Source organism: Chelonia mydas, chromosome 2 (assembly GCF_015237465.2).
Source record: "Chelonia mydas isolate rCheMyd1 chromosome 2, rCheMyd1.pri.v2, whole genome shotgun sequence".
NCBI lineage: Eukaryota > Metazoa > Chordata > Testudines > Cheloniidae > Chelonia > Chelonia mydas.
Genome location: NC_057850.1, coordinates 243,641,751 through 243,658,132, shown reverse-complemented (window position 1 = coordinate 243,658,132; position 16,382 = coordinate 243,641,751). Strand labels below are relative to the sequence as shown.

At 41.1% G+C, this 16,382-nt stretch overlaps 1 protein-coding gene across 6 annotated transcripts in view; it reads left to right on the top strand.

Moving 5' to 3' along the window:
• Positions 1 to 16,382, top strand: part of RBM33 (RNA binding motif protein 33) — a 153,733-nt gene that overhangs the window by 124,357 nt on the left and 12,994 nt on the right. For 2 of the 6 annotated variants that reach the window (XM_043541560.1, XM_037891084.2), the window contains exon 18: positions 12,885 to 15,965. The exons of 3 other annotated variants lie outside the window; for them this stretch is intronic. In XM_043541560.1, coding sequence (XP_043397495.1) covers positions 12,885 to 12,899 — 15 coding nt within the window. In that variant the 3' untranslated portion in view covers positions 12,900 to 15,965. Of the gene's footprint in view, positions 1 to 10,269; positions 10,308 to 12,884; positions 15,966 to 16,382 lie in introns of those variants that run through there. One more of the 6 variants, XM_037891083.2, reaches the window with a different exon arrangement.

Sequence of the window (16,382 nt, the reverse complement as noted above, 5' to 3'; positions counted from 1 at the left end):
TTAACATGTTGAATTTAAGCAGACGTCTGAATTGGATTTATTTTTGGATTGCCAAGAGCATGAGTGGGTCCCATTTTTCCAGCGCTACCCTCAAGGTTCCATGTACTGCTACCATAACCTCTCTAAGGAGGCTTGATTGCCGCTAGTCATTGTTACTCTTTTGTATCTGTTAGGACTGTATGGGAGGCAGGGAATCACGTGAGAGTAAGCAAGTTGTTCCAGTTGTCAAATAACTTGAGTAATGATTGGCCATTTTAGGCAGCAATTCTGTAATTTCCTTTAATCAAATATTTCCTTGCTCCAAGTGTTTCCCAAAATAGACCATTAGTGTAGACTCCTAGCACTGCTTAGGATTAGAAAGTCTTTCTCCTGCCATAAAAATAGCTTTTCATGATTGTATGTAAATACAGCTCAGGCTGGTGTAACGCTAGCCATCTCTGGATAAGTTTAAGAATTGTATCCTGATCTCTCTCTTACTATTCCTTTTCCAGTTTTAGAAGGGGAAATGATTGTGCTTTGTTAATGCATCCCACTTAGCTTTCTTAGAGTGATGGCACTACCTAGTGCTCAGTCACAGTAATGGCAAGTTTCTCAGTAATTTTATTCAAAAGTGCTGATTCTGTTTTCTGAGCCGAGGCTTATAAGTGAAAATGACACATGGAGTAATAGATGAATAATCCCAGCCCATGGGGTTCTTCTAGTATCAACAAGGTTCATTTTAGCGTGTGACATTGCATACAAGTCTGGTGACCCATTTGTTCCTCTTGGCTGTGACAGCCTTGTATGCTATCACAACTGAGAATCTTTACTGTCTCCATTAGCTCTCTCTGGGAGCAGAGATGGTCACCCCTGCCATTGCCTCCCCAGCCTCTTCCCTGGAGCTGGAGGAGAAGGCTGATCCACCAGGGACATCCTCTGGGTTCTGAAGTTTTGAACCAAGCTTTCCTGAGTCAGGAATTCCCTGTGTGTGTCTGAGAGGGAGACACTACTTCAGTGGCTCTCAAACTTTTTTACTGGTGACCCCTTTCACATAGCAAGTCTCCCCTTATAAATTAAAAACACTTTTTTTGTATATTTAACACCATTATAAATGCTGGAGGCAAAGTGCGGTTTGGGACGGAGGTTGACAGCTCGCGACCCCCCCTGTAATAACCTTGGGACCCCCTGTCTGAGCACCCCTGCACTAGTTGGTTAGTGGGAGCCGTACTCTTTTTCCATCCCAACTTTTTTTTTAAGCAGTTGCAGTTTTGCTTCTAGAGTCTGTTGCTAGCGATAGACTGGAAATCCGATGTAGTACACAGAGATATTGAAGCAGTGAGAGTGTCGAGGGGGTAGCAGGAAAGGAAAGAGGTCAGACACAATAGGAGAAGAAAAGGCAAATATATCCTGGACCAGAATTTGTGCTGCTTGTCATTCTCAGACATGAAGTGCAGGCGTCAGGAAGTGGTGGAACAATAAAAGGAGGCTGAATGATGTGACCTAAGCTGAGGGAGAAACAAAAATAGAATCTGATCCTTTTAAAATGTTCCTGCTGTGCCATTGCTTCACTTATTGGAGAACAGGTTAAATCAACACCGGTGTGGAAGCTCATGCTTTATTCTCATGTGGACCACTTCCTGCAAGCTTTTTTCTCTTGGGCTGCCCCCTCTCCTAATCTGCCCCATTCACAAATCCACACCAACTCAACAAGATCTTCAGTCACTGGTGAACTGGTACATGTACAGTTAATATTAAAATCCATTTACTTTTTACCAGAATTTCTCCTTTTCACTTCACTTTCACGGTCTCCCATCAGCGAATTAGCTGAACGCCTCCTATCTGTGCTTCCGTCTCCTTCACTATCTGACTAGTCTCCTGTTCCCACTCTCCACTGTCTCTTCTCTTCTCCCTCCTTGTTCAAGTACCTCATATAGGAAGCTCTAGTCTGACTAGTGGCTCTTAGCTGTCTCCCCATAGACAGATCTTTTGCAACCAGTCACCAGGCTTCCCCGTTCTGGTTGCAATAGCTCCGAGCGGGGACTGCTAGTTTTGCAGCGCCCTCTTTATTAGCTGCCTTTTACAGGTGCCTTGGATCTCCTTTGAGCCTGGACGCTTGTAAATGTAATTTTAAGGCAGGAGAAGCCAGTGTAACCAGCAATCACTCTGTAGACCAATAGTGCAACAACGGCCACTGTTAGAGAAATGTTGACGTAGAGAATAATCCCTTTAAAACACCTGTGGCAGCAAGTCTGAGAGCCTGGATTATCTGACTCGGGCTCATGCTAGGGGGCTAAAAATATTAGTGTACATGTTTGGACTTGGGCTGGAGCCTGGGCTCTTTGACCCAACTCCTACAATGCTATTTTTAGCCCTGTAGTGTGAGCCCCATGAGTCCAAGTCTGTTGATCCAGGCTCGGAGACTCATTGCCATGGGTCTTTTTTTTGCAGAGTAGACATAACCAAGGAAGCAAAAGAATGGACAGTCAAGATTGGTATTAACCTCTGTCCTATAGCCACCTAAGTCCCTTTGCTTCTTCCGCATGGCAAACACGGAGTCCATGCCTGAGCTTTTTGTTTGGTTCTTAGCTACGAAATGGAAAAGTATGAGAGGAAAAGAAGTAAAAATGGGAAGGTTTGTGGGAGCAGAGGCTGGAAGGGAAAGAGGGGTGGAAGAGTATCATTCTTTGGTGCCAGCTAGCCACTGAGCTGCTTTCAGGACAGGGCAGTCATGCTGCCTCTTCCCCAGTCATACTCTAGTACAAGGGGCTCACTAAATTGTTTTTGTTAACCTGTGAGCGCTTCTGCAGATCTCGCATAGTATGCTGGCAATCTCATCTGCACAGGACTTCCAGCTTCTATTCACCCTCCAGCCACTTTCGTTCCTGGAGAGGTTACAGACAGAAGACTTCTGCTGGATTTTCTACAGTAGTAAAACACCTTCTGAAATGTATGGCCTCTCTTCCCTGGGATTGATGGAACTGTGTTTGTTTTTTTTCCGAAGTGTGCATGTTCTCCACTTTTCGTTTCACCCTGGTTTATTGACAGATTTCAAGTGGAGCCATTCCTGTCACCTCTGACTCCCCTCCCTGTCCCCCAGCTTCCAAACCAGTTCAGTTGGAAACGGGTTTTTTACTGCTGAGTGTTCCCAGGGTCTCTCTTATCCCATGGTGACTCTGGGACAGACAGGGAAAAGAACAATCTGCTGAAAAATGTCAACGTACGTAGTTCAGGCTTTCAGGTGAATAACTTTGAATCCCTGTTAGCCTGATTTCAGAGTGAGCTGTAGCTCACGAAAGCTCATGCTCAAATAAATTGGTTAGTCTCTAAGGTGCCACAAGTCCTCCTTTTCCTGTTAGCCTGAATTCACTTTTCTTCAACAGAGTATCGGTCACATAGGCTTAACTGTTGAAGCAATTCAGATTGTCAAGCAGTGCTAATCTATAGCAAACAATGGTGATCTATTAACTTGATACATATCTCAATCTTAACTATAAGAGTGCTACCACCCCATTATAATACCCGGGTGCTTCCTATAGTACATCTCTGACTGTCATCTTCCACCTCCAGCTGTTTTTGTAATACAGCTTTGGAAAAAGGACAGCCTTTTCTGAATTTTTCCAGGGCTCAGAGCTTTTGTCTCTTGCACCCGTCAGGAGAAAGGATGGATAAGGGTTTATAGAGCTGCAAAGCCTCCATCAATTGAACTGAATTGGCTGGCCAGCTCTCCTCAGTCAGATGTATCGAGCTTAATCTCCTTCTCCTCCATCTCTCTAGATCTAGTTTTAAAGCACTTGATCTGTAGGCCAGGAATGTGGCTTCACTTTCAGGAGAGGAGGTGGGTAGCAGGTAAATGATCAGGGTTTGAGAGTGCTTCAGAATCTCACTGGGTGGGATTTTGTGTGTGTTTCCAGGAGTAGTTCCATTGTAGGTCCTTCTTAATTTTTTCTGAATGATCCTGCTCCATTTCGTCTGGATCTGTTGTAGTGGAAAATCCTTTGTGCCTGAGATGGATCCAAGAGGAGGGCCTTCATCCTGTGCTGCTCCATCCAGTTAGGCCAAGTCATCCAAATGAAGAGTATGTTCCTTGAAATTTGAATCGGTTTCTTTTGCACTCCTAAAGTCAGAAGAAATCTACTGCTTGAGAGTAGAGGTTGCTGAAGAGTGACTGGACTTCTTGTGTAGCTCAGTGCAGCAGTACCTAAGCCACACAGGAGGCGGAGCTGCAGAACCAAGCTGCCATGGGGGGAATCCAGCTAGCTGTCTTGAATTAAAGGAGCTGAGAAATGTGAAGAGACTTTGGCATCAAGCACGAGGTTTAGCAGCTTTAACATACTGTATCTCCATCTACCTTTGTTTTATTTTGGAAACATGCATGTAATACGTTTGCTGTCCTTACACTTGTTCTTTTCATGCAGGCAGGCGCTACTAAAGCAAAAGCCTTATGAATTATCTTCTCTGTGAATACCCAACAGAATTTTTGTTAATTTCAGTTTACTTCCTGGGGCAAACAGGCAGAGTGGAGAAAATGTTTCATATGTGTACAAATACTAGAGCATGAGGTTAGGTAAATAGCTCATTTTTATAGGATCACACAGACATGCTCTTGTTTTATGAAACTATTATAGTACTTATTATGAAAAATTACTTTCTAGGATTGGTAGGCTAGTATGAAAAGAAACCAAGTTTTTAAATTGTACTTAATAGCTATATGGTATTGGTTGTGCGGAGATGGTAGGTTATAAATAGATGTATAATAGTGAAACATAAATAGGCGTTGAGACTTCACATTATGGGTAACTACTGTCTTTATATGTGCAAGATATATCACTATATATTCATAGATTCATAGATTCATAGATATTTAGGTCAGAAGGGACCATTATGATCATCTAGTCTGACCTCCTGCACAACGCAGGCCACAGAATTTCACCCACCACTCCCACAAAAAAAAACCTCACACCTATATCTGTGCTATTGAAGTCCTCAAATTGTAGTTTAAAGACCTCAAGGAGCAGAGAATCCTCCAGCAAGTGATCCGTGCCCCATGCTACAGAGGAAGGCGAAAAACCTCCAGGGCCTTCCAATCTGCCCAGGAGGAAAATTCCTTCCCGACCCCAAATATGGCGATCAGCTAAACCCTGAGCATATGGGCAAGATTCATCAGCCAGATACTACAGAAAATTCTTTCCCGGGTAACTTGGATCTTACCCCATCTAAAACCCATCACAGGCCATTGGGCCTATTTACCATGAATATTTAATTACCAAAGCCATGTTATCCCATCATACCATCTCCTCCATAAACTTATCGAGTTTAATCTTAAAGCAAGATAGATCTTTTGCCCCCACTACTTCCCTCGGAAGGCTATTCCAAAACTTCACTCCTCTGATGGTTAGAAACCTTCGTCTAATTTCTAATCTAAATTTCCTAGTGGCCAGTTTATATCCATTTGTTCTTGTGTCCACATTGGTACTGAGTTTAAATAATTCCTCTCCCTCTCTGGTATTTATCCCTCTGATATATTTATAGAGAGCAATCATATCTCCCCTCAACCTTCTTTTAGTTAGGCTAAACAAGCCAAGCTCCCTGAGTCTCCTTTCATAAGACAAGTTTTCCATTCCTCGGATCATCCTAGTAGCCCTTCTCTGTACCTGTTCCAGTTTGAATTCATCCTTCTTAAACATGGGAGACCAGAACTGCACACAGTACTCCAGGTGAGGTCTCACCAGTGCCTTATATAACGGTACTAAGACCTCCTTATCCCTACTGGAAATACCTCTCCTGATGCATCCCAAGACGACATTAGCTTTTTTCACAGCCATATCACATTGGCAGCTCATAGTCATCCTATGATCAACCAATACTCCAAGGTCCTTTTCCTCCTCCGTTACTTCTAGTTGATGCGTCCCTAGCTTATAACTAAAATTCTTGTTATTAATCCCTAAATGCATGACCTTACACTTCTCACTATTAAATTTCATCCTATTCCTATTACTCCAGTTTACAAGGTCATCCAGATCCTCCTGTATGGTATCCCTATCCTTCTCTAAATTAGCAATACCTCCCAGCTTTGTATCATCTGCAAACTTTATTAGCACACTCCCACTTTTTGTGCCCAGGTCAGTAATAAAAAGATTAAATAAGATTGGTCCCAAAACCGATCCCTGAGGAACTCCACTGGTAACCTCCCTCCAACTTGACAGTTCACCTTTCAGTAGGACCCGTTGTAGTCTCCCCTTTAACCAATTCCCTATCCACCTTTCAATTTTCCTATTGATGCCCATCATATCCAATTTAACTAATAATTCCCCATGTGGCACCGTATCAAACGCCTTACTAAAATCTAAGTAAATTAGATCCACTGCGTTTCCTTTATCTAAAAAATCTGTTACTTTCTCAAAGAAGGAGATCAGGTTGGTTTGGCACGATCTACCTTTTGTAAAACCATGTTGTATTTTGTCCCATTTACCATTGACTTCAATGTCCTTAACTACCTTCTCCTTCAAAATTTTTTCCAAGACCTTGCATACTACAGATGTCAAACTAACAGGCCTATAATTACTTGGATCACTTTTTTTCCCTTTCTTAAAAATAGGAACTATGTTAGCAATTCTCCAATCATACGGTACAACCCCTGAGTTTACAGATTCATTAAAAATTCTTGCTAATGGGCTTGCAATTTCTTGTGCCAATTCCTTTAATATTCTTGGATGAAGATTATCTGGGCCCCCCGATTTAGTCCCATTAAGCTGTTTGAGTTTCGCTTCTACCTCAGATATGGTGATGTCTACCTCCATATCCTCATTCCCATTTATCATGCTACCATTATCCCTAAGATCCTCTTTAGTCTTATTAAAGACTGAGGCAAAGTATTTGTTTAGATATTGGGCCATGCCTAGATTATCCTTGACCTCCACTCCATCCTCAGTTTTTAGCGGTCCCACTTCCTCTTTCTTTGTTTTCTTCCTATTTATATGACTATAGAACCTTTTACTATTGGTTTTAATTCCCTTTGCAAGGTCCAACTCTACTTGACTTTTAGCCTGTCTCACTTTATCCCTACATATTCTGACCTCAATAAGGTAGCTTGCCTTACTGATCCCTCCCTTCTTCCACTCCCTATATGCTTTCTGCTTTTTCTTAATTACCTCTCTAAGATGCTTGCTCATCCAGCTTGGTCTACAACTCCTGCCTATGAATTTTTTCCCCTTTCTTGGGATGCAGGCTTCCGATAGCTTCTGCAGCTTTAATTTAAAATAATCCCAGGCCTGCTCTACCTTTAAACCCATAAATTCTTCAGTCCAATCCACTTCCCTAACTAATTTCCTTAATTTTTGAAAGTCAGCCCTTTTGAAATCAAAAACCCTAGTCGCAGATTTATTTTTGTTAATCCTTCCATTCAGTTTGAACTGAATTAGCTCATGATCACTTGAGCCAAGATTATCCCCTACAACCATTTCCTCTATGAGGTCCTCATTACTCACCAAGACCAAATCTAAAATGGCATCCCCTCTAGTCGGTTCAGCAACTACTTGCTGAAGGAATCCATCAGCTATCGCATCTAGGAAAATCTGAGCCCTATTATTATTACTAGCACTCGTCCTCCAGTCTATATCTGGGAAGTTAAAGTCTCCCATGATCACACAGTTTCCATTAGTATTTACTTTATTAAAAACATTAAAAAGGGCTCTATCCATATCCAAATTAGATCCCGGCGGTCTATAGCACACCCCAAGCACTATCCCAGGGGAGGCTCTAATAGTTTTCTTCCCCAATTTAATTTTTGCCCAGACAGACTCAGTCATACCCATTTCATCGCTTCTTATTTCTTTACATTCTATCTTATCATTGATATACAGTGCTACTCCACCACCTTTACCTTTATTTCGGTCTTTCCTAAACAGCACATACCCTTCAATACCTGTAGCCCAGTCATGACTACTATTCCACCAGGTCTCTGTTATACCTATGATATCTGGTTTCACTTCCTGCACCAGTAACTCTAGTTCCTCCATTTTGTTACCTAGGCTCCTTGCATTAGTGTACAAACATCTTAATTTTTGCTGTTTAGCCTCACTCACATTCTGTACCCTATTAGGCACGGTTATTTTACTACCAGTATAACCTATTAGACTTGTATCTACACTGCCCTTCCTCCTACCTACAGCTGTATCCACTCTTACTTCATTTTCTTTCCACTCTATGCTGAATTCTGGCGTGGAGATTACCTGGACATCTCCCAACCATCTCCCCCAAATTCCTAGTTTAAAGCTCTCTTAATCAGTTGTGCCAGCCTCCATCCTAGAAGTCTATTTCCTTCCCTACTCAGATGAAGTCCATCCTGAGAGAACTGTCCTCTATCCATGAATGCCTCCCAATGGCCATACATCCCAAAGCCCTCCTTATAGCACCACTGCCTAAGCCATCTATTGATAGTCATAATCTTGTCACACCTTTGTTGCCCTTCTCTAGGAACAGGCAGAATCCCACTAAAGATCACCTGAGCCTCAATTTCCTTAAGCGTCCTCCCCAGCCTAGCATAGTCTCCCTTAATACTTTCCAGCGAGAATCTAGCCGTATCATTTGTTCCCACATGAAGGATAATTAGGGGATTCTTTCCCGCTCCCTTTAGAATCCTTTTCAACCTCAGGTCTACATCCCGTATCTTAGCACCCGGAAGACAGCACACCCTCCTATTTTCTGGATCAGCTCTGGTTACAGGCCTATCTATTCTTCTCAGTAAAGAGTCCCCAATCACATAGACCTGCCTTTTCCTAGTGACGGTGCTATTCTCCAGTCTATCCCCTGTTCCCTCTGGCTGCAAGTTCTTTCCATTCCCATTCTCCCTTGTAATCCTTTTTAACCCATCCTGTATCCTATTGGGGCTCATATTTGGTGTAATCTCCATTAACTCTTCCCCTTTTCCTATAGGACTAACCTCTCTTCTCTTCTTCCTTGCCCTGTCACCCTCAGTGACTACCTGCTGAGCCCCTTCTTCATTTTCCAACTCTGCAAACCTATTCTTAAGCTCTATTTCTCCTTCACTAGCCCGCCTTTTCCTCTGCCTAGTTCTTTTAGTCACATGCTTCCACTGACCACTTTCCTCACCCAGTCTCCCCTCAGAATTCCCTAGTCCTGCTTCCATCTGCAAGTCTGAGCTTTTCCCTTCAGATACCTCATGTCTTTGCTCCATAATCTGCTCAAACCCCTTCCTAAACTCTACCAGACTTTCCACCTGCATCTCCAAACCTCGGATCTTTTCCTCCATCAGCTCTATCAGACGGCACTTCATGCAGACAAAACTCTTACCAGGTGCCCCCTCCAGGATCATGTACATACCACAGCTTCCACATCCAGTCATCTTCATTGTGTCATCTGCTACATGGGTCACTCCCACTGCCACCTCTGTATCTGTCATATCCTTTCCACCTAAATCCTGTTAATCTGGGAAACACAAACCACACCAAAACACCACCACCCACAGCAAAACCAAACCCCAAACGAGCACCACAAGACAAACTCCCCTTTCAAACTCCCACTCAAACTCCCCTGTTTACAGCTCTGTTTGCTAGCTCCTGTGCCGCTGCAGCTGTCTGTGCCGCTGCAGCTGTCTGTGCCGCTGCCTGACTGGCTGCTACCTTAACTAGGACCCCTAGTCAGTGAAGCCCCGCCCCCTAATCAGGGCTCAGCTTCTCTCCCAGCACAAAGCCCCTACAAGCCTCTACACATACAAATACTACCAATACAAAACCAAGCACACACAAATACCTTCTCCTCCAACAGAACTCCCACTCAAACTCCCCTGTTTACAGCTCTGTTTGCTAGCTCCTGTGCCGCTGCAGCTGTCTATGGATAGTACTGGGTAGCACTGATACATTTTCAAGTGCTCACTTTGCTTCTTCTTTTGTGTAAGGGATTTTTTTTAACATGAAAGAAAGTACATGGGTGAGGGAATGGGACTAACAATTCTGAAATGCTTCTTAGGGAATTTTGTACAAGTCAGCTAGATAATTGTTAAAGGGAGGAGGTTTTTTTTAAATAGTGATCTGGACAGAAGTCTAGATAAATTTGTACAGAGAATGCTGAAAATAACTTTCATGTGAGGTTATTAGAATGGGTGTGTTTATATACACACAAACTATTATGGGAAGGAGTTATATATACTAGTAATGGTTTGTTTTGGTGTAAAGCTGTCTTTAACAGGGAGACAAAACTAAGGCTGTTACACTGAATATTATAGCAACGTAACTATGATATACAGATTAATTAATTGTATGTGTATTTTCCTAGCACCTGCATTTGGAATCCAAAAAGCAGAAGCTGGTAAAGTAAGTTTTAGGATAACAGTCTTTTACAAAATTATGGGATTCTAAGCTTCATAGTATAATTTTTTTAATACCAGAAGGCCTGAGCCTGCATTTTTCTTGTGCAAAAGTTCCATTTTATTCAGAATATCACTGTTAGCTTCAGTAGGAGCATAACCAACCTAAGTTTGTGTATCACCCAACATTAAATGTATGGAAGATAATGTAGTAGATTAATATGGTAACATGTCATCTATGAAGACTTCAACTGAAATGCAGTTCAAGTTACAACTTAACAGTTCAGTGGAACCTTTTCCCTAGTTGACATTACTTTGTTTCATACAACTCATCAGTGATTGAGAAGATTTTCTAACTCAGGGCTAGAATAACAGGTCAACACTAAAGTGCACTGTCAAAATTGCATGCAGACAACATGTACCTGCACTGTGTGTGGCTATAGCCCAGTGGTCCCTAAACTGTCGGGCATGCCCCCCTGGTGGGCACAGAGGAACATTCGGGAGTGCATGGCCAGGCCCCGGCCAGCCTCAACTGGGGGCAGGAAGGGAGCACCACCCAGCCCTGCTCTGCCCCCAACTCCATTCCAGCCCCAGCCAGAGCTGCAGCCCCGGCTCCCGGCCACAACCTCTGCTGCAGCTCCAGGTCCCAGCCATATCCCCCACTGCAGCTCTGGGTCCTGGCCGCAGCTCCCAACCGCCGCTCTGGCCCTGGCTCCCAACCAGAGCTCTGGCTCTGCTCCTGGCCCCACTCCCAGCCATGGCTCCCAGGGAAACGCAACAGAAAAAGTTTGGGGACCACTGCTGAAGCCAGTGCCGTCAGTCCTTAATTTCCTAAGCAGAAAGTTCATAGTTTAGGAAGAAATAAAATGAAAAAATATTACTCCAGAACATAACTGATTTTTTAACAAGTTTTCATTGGTGAACTGAACAATCCCCACAAATCTGTTGGGCTGTGACATAGATACACATGAATTTTTTTAAAATAAAAGGCAAAAAACAAAATACGCTTGAAGCTAAGATGCTACGCACTTTCTGTCTGTAAGGAGGTTTGGGGTAGCTATTTAAAACTATGGTCTTGTATATGCCAAGTAGTTTACAGTTTAAACTAGTGGCCTAGTTTATTTTTATCCTTACTAGAAAAAATATTTTTGATCCAAAGCAAGCCTAAACTGTATTGTATGAACCAGATATTGAGTGTAAGATTGAAAGTGTCAACACTTCATATCATGCTAAACTATATGTTAGCATGTTAAGTGATATTCAGCTAATGTTGGAAAAAAAGCCTGAATAATGCCACTTTGAAACAATCATGCATCATTTTCACTACAATGTTAGTTTAAGTGCAGCAAATGTTAGTTTTTATTCAGGCTGTTAGGCTTGAATTAAGATCCCTTTACTAACATGTTTTATTTAAGATCAAACACTCTTTACTAAAAGAAATTAGATCTCTTTCACTTTTGTTTTGCAGTCTTGAATTTTATTTTGCCAGTTCATCTTCAGTATGCCCCATTAGCTTTTACACAAGCTAGTGGTCCTGTACAGTATTGTGTATACAACGTAACAACAGAAAATGGAAGAAAACAATTTTAGCTTGAGAGGTTTTTGTTTATCCTTGTAATGTACTCTTGACCATAACCCTTCAAAAAGTACTCAGAAGGACAAATTGAGACCTGGTTGTAAATGAGCACAAATCAATCTTGATATAATGAAGTTAATTAGCCAATAAAACCTATCTAATGGAATTACATTTGTAAAGTCCTTAATTGTTTTCATTTACAATATTTAGTTGCCTTGAGAACAAGTAATATTTTGTAGCTAGAACTAACATGAAAAAAGTTCTAATTGCAATAATTGAAACTGTAATTGTGTGTGGAAATACAAATCAAAATATTTCCTAAGGAAACTGAACAAATCAAGCACTTGGAGGCAAATTTAGACCTGATGTAAATAGATGAAATTTCCACTGAAATTCATTGGAAATATTTTCATTTTCGTTGCCACGGTATTTCATATTTACAGCTGAAATGAGCATCGCTTTTCCATACTAGTCCTATCTGGAAAATGGCAATTTGACCTCCAGGCAACACCAATAAGTAGTATAATCGAAAGTAATTTAGAAGTACTTCTTTGAAATGGTTGGGTTTCTCAGTGCAAATGCACGCCAGAACAGAAGAATCATGGAGAAGCTATGATATAATAGCCAAACCCTTTTGTCAACAAAATTTACAATCTCACATTAAGTACAGGTAAATCACATGCCATAAGATAATTTTTTAATGCTTTCTAATTCGGTTTGCTAATACTATATATAGATTTCCCTGGTGAATTAATGTACCCGCTATCAAGATGGCTCTCTTTACTCAGTCTCCTTTTATTACCCTATTGTTTTAATTATGGAGGCAACTTGCTCAGAATAATTTCACTGTTAAAGGGAGATGGGCTGTAAACTCACTGCTTACCCAGTTTTTGGCGTTGTGCATCTCAGATAGGTTTGTGGAATGATACGTCAGTAGTTATTGTGAAAAATTGTTCAGTAGCTAAATACAGCTTCTTCTTTTTTCCTCCCTTCAATTGACTGTGACAGGAGGCTGGAGCCTAAAGCAGTGGGAGAATGTCCTGAAGTAGTTGAAAGAGAAACACCTAACATTGTTGTGAGGATCAGTTATTAGCAAAAGGGCTGAAGATTGTTCAGGCAAGGGGAGAGAGCAGCAAATGACAGAGGAGGACTTGCGGAGTGCAGCTGATGGGACATATCCCTGTGTTTCTTTTTCACTTACATTGGCTGATTGTGCTCTTAAGTATTTCATCTCTTCAGTGAGCTAAGCGGATTTTTCTCTTGTTAAACTGCCATATTCTGTGGCAAGTGACACAGGAACGGGGTTTGTGTCTCTTGATTTGATTATACTAATTACTTCATCAACCTCTGTTTTTCAAATGTTTGCTGCAGCTTGCTTTAGTACACCTAAGCACCCTCTGTTATTGAGTATGCAAGAACAAGTGACAAATTCAATAAGTATTTCGAAAGTGTTTCTCTTGTCTGGATAATAAGATGGTGTTGAGAAAGTAAATTTGTATTAGATACTGTTCTGTAAATCATAATAGTACAAACTCCACTAAGGATGAAGTCAGAAGCAGAAGCTTTTGCAGCTCCTCCTCACCTAGTCCAGTGGATACGGTATAGGAGAACTGAGCTCATTTGCAAACTCCTCAACAGATGTTGTGTGACACTTGATTTCTGTGATTGTTTCCTCATCTGTAAAATGGGGTGACGGTACTTACCAATCTTGTAAAGAGTTCTACTAATGAAAAATGGTAACTATATAAGTACTAAGTGTTTAGGTTTTGAAAAGGTGCCCTCTGTACTGAAGAGTTTGCAAACTACTAAATTGAAATGACTTAGCGATGTATTTTTATTGTTGTGATAGATTTTAGCAAAACAATACAATACAAACTCGCCAAAGCTGGTGCTGAGTAGTTTTCCTAAATCATATTTTTGGGAAAGGAACATGGGGGAGCTATTTGGGATATTGTTTTCAAATACACGCATGGGACTGCTCCAATGAAAATATTCTACTCCTAAATGTTTGAGACTGTTAGTGTTCCATTTGTTCTGTAATCCTTACAAAAGTCTCTTATCTTTCCTATTTGGGATATAAGCCAATTACAGCATCCCGGTGTTTGTTTACTTTGCAAATATGAAGGTGCTAATTTCCAGAAGTCCACGGGGGAGGGGAGGGGGAGAGGAGGGGGAATACAGATTACAGGAACAGGAAACTTAAATAAAAGGAAATTTATATTCTAAAATTTATATAAGATTTTTCTGGCAGGCACAGAATTGCTGTAGCATAAATATTTAGGTACTTTTATTATCATTTTCAGGTTCAGCTTTCCTTTACATGTTTAAAATTATTTTAAAGAATTACTTAGAAATATACACAAGTACATTTTTTAAATTATTATTTTTCAGTAAGGTAAACAGCTCCTTGCAAGCACACAAACTAGAATAAGTGTCAATGTGTATATTGTGATTACTTTCAACAGCAAGTTAAAGATCAGAATTGTATTACATAGTTAAGCTGCTCAACTTTGACTTGGAGCAATGGAATAAATTATGTTCATTAATTAAACAGGACAAGAGAATGCAATTTTTGTTGCCTTATGTAAAATTTTTGCTAATGTAATTCAAACTCCCAAAGAAAATAGAAAGTCAGCATGAAACGTTGCATGTAATGTGATTTGTTTGTAAAGAACACTGTAGCTTTAACAGTAAAACATTAAGACTTGCTGTTTACAGTGGAAATATAATATTAAACTTACCCTGCCAATGTTTCTAAGCTTTAACACTGACCAGCCTCCAAAATTTGGACATATTGAAGATCCTGTTAGGTGGCTGGAAATCCTTAAAGTAATGACTTCCCAACCTTTCTTAGTTGTAGCCCTCATATGGCATAGAGTATCTGCACCTGACCCCCTGGATTGCCCATATCGTACCCTGAGACAGTTGCTACCTGTTCTTTGCCTGTCTTCTCACACTCATGGGTTTTTGTTGTGTTTGTCCCATGTCTCATTTTCCTTCATATGTATTTTTCTGCCAGTTGCTTTCCATTTTTTCCCCATTTTCTCTCCAGTTTTTTCCATCCCTTCTGCCCATTTTCTTCAACTCTCGCTGTTATCTCCTTTCTTTCTTTCTTTCCTTTCTCTCTCCTTAGTTCCCAACTCCTTGTCTTTATCACTGTTATCTCCTCTTTTCTTTTATTCTCATCAGCACACACACACACACACACACACACACCACCCTGTAGTGCTGTCCTCCTTACTGTTTCCCATTCTCCCACTCAGGCTTCCCTGGAAATCCATTCCTACAGTATGTTCCCTCTCACCCTTATCGTCTTTTTCTGCTACTACCTACTGCTGCCCCCTACCACAGAGTGCAAGGAACAGTGCTGTATGCACCACTTAGTGTAGAGGAAGAGAAGAAACCTAAGGTCAGGGACACTTGGATTCCCTACGTGGAAGTACAGTATCTCTCTTTAAAATCCTTGGAGTGCACATCAACATGACGAATCTGCCATTCTTCCCCATTCTAGACTAGTGCAGCATGCCTCGGTCAGCTCACAGAGGGATACGTAGCATATCATACATACCTATTCATGTATATTATGTGCTGCAGCAATGGGGTGTATGTACTATATCTGTAGAAATTATACAGATTAGTGTGTGTAGTTGGACTCTCTCAACCTGGACATGTGAAATGCTCATCCTGCATAATGCAGACACCAGGCTGACAGGAAAGGAGGGGGGAAAGTAATGTGGAAATGCATTCTTTTCTTGTTTCCTTTTCCGACTTACAACTCCTTCATTCTCTGTTCCCCTTGCCTTGCAATTCTGATTGGTGCTTTGCTCCCCATGATGCCTTGGTATAAGCAACACTGGCAATGAAGTGCCAATCAGGAGGAGAATGCTCTGAAGGGAATCAGAGGGTACCAAAGTACTGGGTGATAGGCCCAGTTAGGAGACTTTTCTTTGCCCTTCATACTCAGTGCTGGTCACTTGGGAGTTATGTTTAAATACAATGTTCAATAAGGTCATGTCAATTTTCAGCTCTATCAGTGTTGATAGTGTCCTTGTATAAGTAAAAAGGGTTTAGTTTGAAATAGTTGCAGCAGGTGTGTTTCTCCATAAACCACACTATCACAACTAATGTGGATATTTGTCTGCCACTTAACAGACTCTGAATCCTGGGAATAAAATGGCAAATATTTGCCTTTGTTTTCTATAATAGTAACTTCCTTATGCTTGGTAGATGTAGCATGAGATTACTACAGAAGCCTCATGGAACTGTGGATTTGTATTATTTTTTTCATTCCTGTACTAGAATGTAGATAGTGAATTTTGGCTGAATACTGACTGGATAATGTACTCCAAATACTCTAGACTACTAACATAATTATTCACATGTTACTCAAATGCTGTGATTAAAATTAGCAGGAGACAATTATGGAGGCAAAAAACACTACAGAAAGTCTTTTGTCAGTGATAGTGTACCACGTGTCTAAGCAACTAAGTTTGTGCCAAATAGTTA